Source organism: Clytia hemisphaerica, unplaced genomic scaffold, assembly GCF_902728285.1.
Source record: "Clytia hemisphaerica strain Z4C2 unplaced genomic scaffold, Clytia hemisphaerica genome assembly, whole genome shotgun sequence".
Lineage (NCBI taxonomy): Eukaryota > Metazoa > Cnidaria > Hydrozoa > Leptothecata > Clytiidae > Clytia > Clytia hemisphaerica.
Genome location: NW_027104043.1, coordinates 124,943 through 134,276, shown reverse-complemented (window position 1 = coordinate 134,276; position 9,334 = coordinate 124,943). Strand labels below are relative to the sequence as shown.

The 9,334-nt window shown below is 33.8% G+C and overlaps 1 protein-coding gene across 1 annotated transcript; it reads left to right on the top strand.

The window, feature by feature from the left end:
• The first annotated feature begins 4,486 nt into the window (after positions 1 to 4,486).
• On the top strand, positions 4,487 to 7,660 carry LOC136811829 (huntingtin-like). Its single transcript, XM_067068453.1, has 7 exons — positions 4,487 to 4,676; positions 5,525 to 5,609; positions 5,898 to 6,018; positions 6,215 to 6,274; positions 6,417 to 6,496; positions 6,723 to 7,022; positions 7,525 to 7,660. Exons 1-6 carry the CDS (start codon positions 4,649 to 4,651, stop codon positions 6,910 to 6,912), a joined length of 564 nt encoding a protein of 187 aa, XP_066924554.1. The 5' UTR covers positions 4,487 to 4,648; the 3' UTR covers positions 6,913 to 7,022; positions 7,525 to 7,660.
• The last annotated feature ends 1,674 nt before the right edge of the window (positions 7,661 to 9,334 follow it).

The window sequence follows — 9,334 nt, the reverse complement described above, 5'->3', positions numbered from 1 at the left end:
CCCCCTGCTAATTAATTTTTCGAAAATTTTCCACTACCCATATTAATTCAGTCCCGAATCTAGCCACATATTTAACACGTTCGGGACAGTCCCGAATTCAACCTTTTTGTTATTAAAATCGGGACCGTCCCGAGTAGTGTATTCCCCCTTCTTTAGAAACACTCGAAAACGTATTTTTTTAAAGAAGGCGGAATACTATGTAAGGGCAGTAAGTCCATATTAGTATATTCCGCCTTCTTTAGAAACACTCGAAAACGTATATTTTTAAAGAAGGCGGAATACTATGTTAGTGCAGTAATTCCAAAGTAGTGTATTCCGCCTTCTTTAGAAACACTCGAAAACGTATATTTTTAAAGAAGGCGGAATACTATGTTAGTGCAGTAATTCCAAAGTAGTGTATTCCGCCTTCTTTAGAAACACTCGAAAACGTATATTTTTAAAAAAGGCAGAATACTATGTTCGGGCAGTAAGTCTATAGTAGTATATTCCGCCTTCTTTAGAAACACTCGAAAACGTATATTTCTATAGAAGGTGGAATACTATGTTAGGGCAGTAAGTCCATAGTAGTGTATTCCGCCTTCTTTAGAAACATTCGAAAGGGAATTTTTTTAAAGAAGGCGGAATACTATGTTAGGGCAGTAAGTCCAAAGTAGTGTATTCCGCCTTCTTTAGAAACACTTGAAAACGTATTTTTTTAAAGAAGGCGGAATACTATGTTACTGCTGTAAGTCCAAAGTAGTGTATACCGCCTTCCTTAGAAACACTTGAAAACGTATTTTTTTAAAGAAGGCGGAATACTATGTTAGTGCAGTAAGTCCAAAGTAGTGTATTCCGCCTTCTTTAGAAACATTCGAAAGGGAATTTTTTTAAAGAAGGCGGAATACTATGTTAGGGCAGTAAGTCCATAGTAATGTATTACGCCTTCTTTAGAAACATTCGAAAGGGAATTTTTTTATAAAAGGCGGAATACATTGTTTGGATTTTTTGTTCTAATATTTTCGCCTTCTTTAGAAATTTTGAAATAAGGAAAATCGGGACTAAAAATTTCTCGTTGCCTTATATACTTTTACTTGAGTCCCGAATCCAATATGTTCGTAAGGTAAATCGGGACTAAAAGTTTCTCGTTGCTATATATACTTTTACTTGAGTCCCGAATTCAACCTTTTCGTAGACCAATTCGGGACCGTCCCGAATCAAACCTTTATAAAGACAGATTCGGGAACGTCCCGAAATTTACATTTTCAAGACAAGCTATAATTAGCCCGTATAAATAAAGATCTGCCCCACACTTCCCTGATTTTCAAATTCAAGCCGCCATATCCATCTTTTCAGTGAGTCAGATATTAAATATGTATTATATATATACTTTTACTTGAGTCCCGAATTCAATATGTTCGTAAGGTAAATTGGGACTAAAAGTTTCTCGATACTATATATACTTTTACTTGAGTCCCGAATTCAACCTTTTCGTAGACCAATTCGGGACCGTCCCGAATCAAACCTTTATATAGTATAGACAGATTCGGGACCGTCCCGCAATTTACATTTTCAAGACAAGCTATAATTAGCCCGTATAAATAAAGATCTGCCCCACACTTCCCTGATTTTCAAATTCAAGCCGCCATATCCATCTTTTCAGTGACTCAGATATTAAATATGTATTATATATACTTTTACTTGAGTCCCGAATTCAATATGTTCGTAACGTAAATCGGGACTAAAAGTTTCTCGTTACTATATATACTTTTACTTGAGTCCCGAATTCAACCTTTTCGTAGACCAATTCGGGACCGTCCCGAATCAAACCTTTATATAGACAGATTCGGGACCGTCCCGAAACTTACATTTTCAAAACAAGCTATAATTAGCCCGTATAAATAAAGATCTGCCCCACACTTCCCTGATTTTCAAATTCAAGCCGCCATATCCATCTTTTCAGTGACTCAGATATTAAATATGTATTATATATACTTTTACTTGAGTCCCGAATTCAATATGTTCGTAAGGTAAATCGGGACTAAAAGTTTCTCGTTACTATATATACTTTTACTTGAGTCCCGAATTCAACCTTTTCGTAGACCAATTCGGGACCGTCCCGTATCAAACCTTTATATAGACAGATTCGAGACCGTCCCGAAATTTACATTTTCAAGACAAGCTATAATTAGCCCGTATAAATAAAGATCTGCCCCACACTTCCCTGATTTTCAAATTCAAGCCGCCATATCCATCTTTTCAGTGACTCAGATATTAAATATGTATTATATATACTTTTACTTGAGTCCCGAATCCAATATGTTCGTAAGGTAAATCGGGACTAAAAGTTTCTCGTTACTATATATACTTTTACTTGAGTCCCGAATTCAACCTTTTCGTAGACCAATTCGGGACCGTCCCGTATCAAACCTTTATATAGACAGATTCGAGACCGTCCCGAAATTTACATTTTCAAGACAAGCTATAATTAGCCCGTATAAATAAAGATCTGCCCCACACTTCCCTGATTTTCAAATTCAAGCCGCAATATCCATCTTTTCAGTGACTCAGATATTAAATATGTATTATATATACTTTTACTTGAGTCCCGAATCCAATATGTTCGTAAGGTAAATCGGGACTAAAAGTTTCTCGTTACTATATATACTTTTACTTGAGTCCCGAATTCAACCATTTCATAGGCCAAATCGGGAATTTTAATTTAGTCCCGAATCCAAACATTTCGTACGCAAAATCGCGACTCAATTAAAAGTATATATAGTAACGAGAAACTTTTAGTCCTCGTTTACTATATAATAGTATAAATCAAACCATCGATCAATTTTTTTTTTCATCGATTTCGACTTCCTAACTACGTCGTTCTAGTTCGGGACAGTCCCGAGCGGGACTCAAGTTAAATTAGGCCGCGCCAGTTTGGTTTTCGTAGATCTCACTCAACCATCCATACCTTACTTAATATTGTTGAACGTATTCGGAAATCTCTTGATGATGGTAACTTTGTGTGTGGTGTTTTTGTTGATTTGCAAAAGGCTTTTGACACTGTTGATCATTCTATTCTAATTTCAAAACTGGACCACTATGGGGTTAGAGGAAAGGCTAATGACTGGTTCAGATCATATTTATCTAACAGATCCCAGTTTGTCTCTATTTCATCCAATAAATCTTCTATTAAAATAATCCCTCATGGTGTTCCACAAGGCTCTGTTCTAGGACCTCTCTTATTTTTAATCTATATTAATGATCTTCACAATGCAATCTTTTCAAGTGAAACTTTTCATTTCGCCGATGATACCCATATTTTACATTTTAATGATGATCTTCTTTCCCTTTGCAACAGAGTCAATCGTGACCTAAGATCCCTCCAAACTTGGCTCAAAGCCAATAAAATATCCCTTAACGCTGGAAAAACTGAATTTTTAATTTTCAGACACTGTCGAAAAATTCTTCCTTTTGTTCCTTTTCTTAAAATTGGAGGTAAGAAAATTTTTCAAAGTTTAAATATCAAATATCTTGGCGTTTTGATTGACATGCACCTCAACTGGAAAGCCCACACTACATCTTTATCAGCTAAACTTGCCAGAGCAAATGGTATTATATCTAAGCTCAGGCACTATGTTTCAACAAAAACCTTAGTTAACATTTATTATGCTCTTTTTCATTCTCATCTTCAGTATGGTTGCCAACTCTGGGGTCTTACTGACAATACCACCTCCAAGCCTATATTTATCCTTCAAAAGAAAGCCTTACGTCTTATTACTTTTAACAACTCTCGATGCCCTTCTTCTCCACTCTTTTCTGATCTCAAAATTCTCAAGATTTTTGACCTTGTCAAATGCCTTAATATATCTTTTGTCCACAGATTCCTAAATAACAAATTACCCTTTGATCTTCTGGAGTTTTTTAACTTTATTCAGCTCGATGCTGAAGACGAAAACACTCAAGATACCAGAGGAGCATGTTTGAAACTACTTTTTGTTCCCTCCTACAACACCATTACCTTTGGGAACAAATCTTTCTCTAAGTTTTGCATAACACATTGGAACAGCATGCAGCGATCTTATCCAAATATTACCCTGAGCTCATCTGATTTCAGTTTTGTTAAATCTCTCGCCCTTACTCACTGTCTTGGGAGATACTGAGCACACCCCTCCCCTACCAAGAAAGGTTAGCAAACTTTTTTTAAATTTATTTTTCATTACATAACAAAATTCTTAAAAATATATAAACATTTTTAACTAATTTACAATGTGTTATAAACGCAATCTGTACTTAGGTGGCCGCATCTTTTTGATTAGCTAGACTATAAGGCGGTCTCCTTCCATATATTTTTTGTGCATATCATCACTTGTATCTTTTCTGTAGTGTTAAATGGTAAATAAATACTTACTTACTTACTTACTTACTTACCAAACCTAATTTAACTTTTGGTGTTGTTTTTTTGTAGAAAGGATAATTCAAAGTGCCTTAAAATTTTTTTTATTTTTATTAGAGTCTTATAAAGGTGGATAAAAAATGACAGTCTTGTTGTTTTAATTTATCAAAATGGCTGATAAAATAGTAAAAGCATTTGAAGCTCTGAGGAGCCATTATTTGCAAGAATCTACTCAGGCTGTAAACTTGGCACAAAAATCTGTTGCAGTAGCAGAGGGAAATGAAACAACTTCATCACCAAATCCAAAGTAAGAATATTGTCTTTTAATAATGTTATATTATGAAAAGTTCAAATTATGAATTGGTTAAAATACTTGTATTTGTAATTGAAAACTCTCTGGACGAAAATTTATCCAAGGCTTTGTCATGTGAAAAATGAAGGTCTGTCCTGAATAACATTTCCAAAACTTTTAAAAGCTTTTGAATTTGGGTGTTTGATAGAATGTTCTGATTCATTTACAGTGATAAAAAATTTTGAGAATTTTTTGTTTGCAGTAAACAACTTTTCAACAGAAAATTTTTTTTAATTATAAAAATTTTCAGATTTTTTCAGAAAAGTTATCCAAAAAATTAAAAGAATTACAAAAATAGCTAAAATTTGCTAATTTTACCAGTTTTAACTACCCAGGTAGTAAAAATTTTTCAACATTTAACACATAGATACCACCCATTTTAGTATTCAACTACCCTGGGTAGTAAAATTTTTTTTCTATTTTTCGTCACACCACCACTGTAGTAAACGTTATTATGTCTGAGATTTTACTACCGACGCCCCCTGTGTCCTGAATAACATTCCCAAAACTTTTAAAAGCTTTTGAATTTGGGTGTTTGATAGAATGTCATGATTCATTTACAGTGATGCCCCACTCTTGATAGATATTATATATAGTGCTTTGACGTGTTTGCTATCACACACCTCAAATAATACTGCCCATATTGATATTTTCATTTCTGACAACTTTGAAAAGCCATTGGCAGCATTAACTAATGATTAAAGAGCTCCTATTGATGAGGGCCATGATGGTATAGAGTTTTTGAGGCAACGTCAATATCAAACAAGTTTTGATGAATGTAACTTTTGTAAAATTTGTTTTAGGAAAAAGGATTCACAACTCACTAATTCGAGAGAGAATCAACTTCTGCAATGTCATCTCAGATTATTTACCCATGCAAACAGTCAAGTAAGAGAATGGAAAACTTACAATAGATTACAGATCTGTACAGATAAGTTTATTTGTCAATAAACAAATTGGCATAAATCTCCTTTATGTACATCAATTAACGAGTTTTAGGAAAGTTTTTAGTTTTAGGAAACAAATGTCAATACAGTGCCCCATACACAAGTAGAGCTTTTCAATATATATTTCAATTTGCTAAAATTTAAAAACATATACCAATTAACTAAAACCTTGTAATGTAGTGGCTAATTTGTTGGAAAAATATTGTACCTATGAAATATTTTAATTTAGAGACATCAATGAGTTTCCAAGGTTGTTAACACTTGCAATGGAGTTGTTGCTTGTCTCTTGTGATGATAACGAGGCAGACGTTCGTCTTGTTGCTGGTGAATCCATCAATAAAATTATGAAGGTAGTTGGTAGTCTCTATACAAAACCTCATAGAGTATTCTATCTCAAAGGTTAATCGGTTAATTTTTGAACAAATCTGTATTTTTGCAGATTTCAAACTCTAATACTTCTGAGCATTGAGTAGATTGTGATATTTTCCCCAACCCTGAAAGCACCCATAGGGCTTTATTAAAACTGTAACAATGTTTTTTTAATAGGCTTTCCTTGATTCAAATATTGGAAGGATCCAAGTTGAACTCTACAAAGAAATTAAGAAGGTAGGTATACACCATTTTCTTAAAAATTTCTAGAATTCCTAAAAAAAGAATACAAAATTTGATTTCAAAAGAATTTGATTAATGGTTGAATAAAGATGTTACATCTTTCTCAAGTCTTTTTTTGATTCCATTTATTTTGTAGAATGGATCTTCGAGATCATTGAGAGCAGCCATGCAAAGATTTGGGGACACAAGTCACTTGATAAGAGCTCACAAACGCAGGTACGCAACCTCGTCAATTTCATAATTATTTGACCTTTTTCTTTGCAATGTTTTTTGTTTTTTGTTTTTTCAGAATTACATTACAAATTTGCTTCCACTATCGGTTTATTTTAAGTAATCTATGTCTCCCCTAACAGCTAAAAATTAAGCAAGATACCAGTTGTTCTCTGGTTGTAGTTTCAGTCCATGGCTCAGTCCATATATACACTTCTTTTTCTTGTTCCAGACCTTACGTTGCAAATTTGCTTCCATGCATTGTGAAGATAGCAAAGAGGAATGATGATTCCATTCAAGAAAATCTTGGTACTTTGTTGTCAAAAGTCATTCCTGTGCTGGGGCCGTTCATGACTGAAGCTGATGTCAAGCAGGCACGACGGAAGCTTTTTATATCTGGTACGGCGAATGAGGAAATTTAAGCGATTTTATAGCGATTTGACCGACGAAGAGGAAAACTTCGGGTATTTTTGTGAAAATCTGGTACGGCGGCCGCCGTACCTGCCGTACCCGTTGCGTCGTGCCTGTCAAGGTAAGATGTTGTTTTCATAGATTTGTTTCATTTGCATGCTCCTGTGTTATGTTTTTCGTCTTAAACAGGCATTTAAAAAGTTTCTGAAAACTATAAAGATATCAACCAGTAATTAAAGTCCATTCGCTTTAAGTGTGTACTAATCTTTGTTTTCTTTTTCCAACCAATGCTTCAATTCTAACATTAATTCTTCTATTTTATATACCATTCATTATTAATTTTTTGAATTGTTTTTCTCTATCTAAAATTGTAGTGCTCTTAACTATTTTTTTCGACGATACATAATTTCACAAAATTGAAACATTGGTTAAAAAATGATAAGCTGAAAATGAAGATCAGTGCACACTTAAAGCCAATGTACTTAAGACCCATTCTTCAAACATCATTAAAGTTTCAAAATACCACTAAATTTAAAATCGGTTTCATGGCTTTGGAATCAGCAATAAAGATGGTTTTTTGAGGTTTATTTTATGTTCAATTAACGTTTTTCTCTTTTGTTCAGATATTGTTGAAATCCTTTTTACCAAATTTGAGGGCCACATCAGCAGTGCAAAGAAGAACATCATCTTCTTCACTTAACAGTCTATGCCAATATTCTCGAAAACCCCTTTTCTTCTATGGTTGGCTTGTTAATATGCTGTTGGGTTAGTATATTTGTTAAAAATGCATTTAAACTATTTAACAGGTTTTTATGGAAAGGTATTATTCAGAATAACATGAATTCAGATTAACAATAAAATGGTGGAACACCAATATCTTTCCTAAGCCAGACAGTTCTTGCATAGTCTTAGGCTCTATCTTCATCTCCTCATTCTTCTATCTATTTTATTGGTTTTGATTTACTTCCTTGCTTACTCTTGGTAGTGTTATTATTGTTAGTGGAGTTTAATTGTCATCTCATAACGGATCATCCATTCTTTAACACGCCAAACTCTGACCATCTCACCTGGTTGATGAACCAAAACATTCAAAACAACTTTAAAAATATTTCATCTATTAATACATATTCATTGTGCTTTATTATTTACTTTGCTATTCTATTTTTCAGGTATGATAACTCCATTGACTGACAGTCTACCTGTACACACTATACTTGGAGTGTTGCTAAGTTTCCGTAACATAGTACCTCACTTGGACAGTGACCATTCAAAGCATGGCATCAAAGGAAGTTTTGGATCAAAGAAAACACCACTCAGTCCTACTAAAGGCAGGGAAGCAATTCTGGAGAAAAAGCAATATTTGCAGGTATTATTTTTTTTGCAACATCATTTTAAATTCAAACTGAGTTTAAAAAGTATTTACATTTCATTCGATCCTACATAAAATTCTTATTTCTAATTGAATTGATGTGACTTGTTTTTAAATCCTTTTATTTTATTATCCTGATCGGAATGTTTTAATTGTTATGTTTATAATTTTACTAAGTGTTATTGAACTTGTCACTGTTGCTACTGAAAGATTCAAATCTGGATAATACAGGAAGTCCATAGTCAAAATCTACAAATTTTACTTTTTTATGGTTAAAATAATTAATCTTATCGTGTTTAAACATTGCGATTGCATTTTAATATAGATTTACGAAGTGACAATGTTTTGCACCAAACATAAAGATCACAACGTGGTGACTGCAGCTCTGGAGAACCTGTACCAAGTGTGGCAATGTCAAGCTAAACCTTTGTTGGAGATTTTATTGTCCTCCACTGGTATCGCTCCAACGATTACTGGTGACCTGAACACTGAACAAGGTAATATTGAAATTTCGTTTGACTTAGCATTTGATTCTTTCATTAGCGTGTTGCTGTTTTTGAGGAAACAGTGCTTTGTCAATTCAACTTCATTTTCGTAGAATCAATGCCTTATAACGTGCAGTATAGATAATCATAGCTATGTAAGTAAGTAAGTAAGTAGTAAGTAATAGTTTATTTTTCATGTTGACGAAAAGGTAGCAACAAAGGCTAATAAAAGTCAACGCTACTTTACAATTAAAAAAGACTAATGTTTTGTTGGCAGCTCATCGTCGCTGCTACTGAGGCTAGATATTGACAGCTTTTGGTTGGCAAAGTTTTTGTTTGTTTTTATCAAGTGAAGGTTATCTGTTCTGGGACTTCCTCTCACACGCCAAATGAAATCACAATCACATTCGGAGTTCCATTTTTTAGCTTTTTCGCACATCTCTTTGATTTTTCTTCTTTCATTGATGGTGAAATCATCAGTGATGCTTAGATGATATCCAAACTTTTTTAAGGCTTTAAGGTTGCTCATGATTCTTTCTTTTTCTTCTTCACTTTGCAAGGTCACCTTTATCGGACGAT

Excerpts from the sequence above, each read along its gene's own strand:
- LOC136811829 (XM_067068453.1), top strand. The coding sequence starts at position 4,649 with ATGAAACAACTTCATCACCAAATCCAAA. Across the intron at positions 6,275-6,416 it reads TCTACAAAGAAATTAAGAAG|AATGGATCTTCGAGATCATT; the intron begins GTAGGTATACAC and ends TTTATTTTGTAG. Across the intron at positions 6,497-6,722 it reads ATAAGAGCTCACAAACGCAG|ACCTTACGTTGCAAATTTGC; the intron begins GTACGCAACCTC and ends TTCTTGTTCCAG.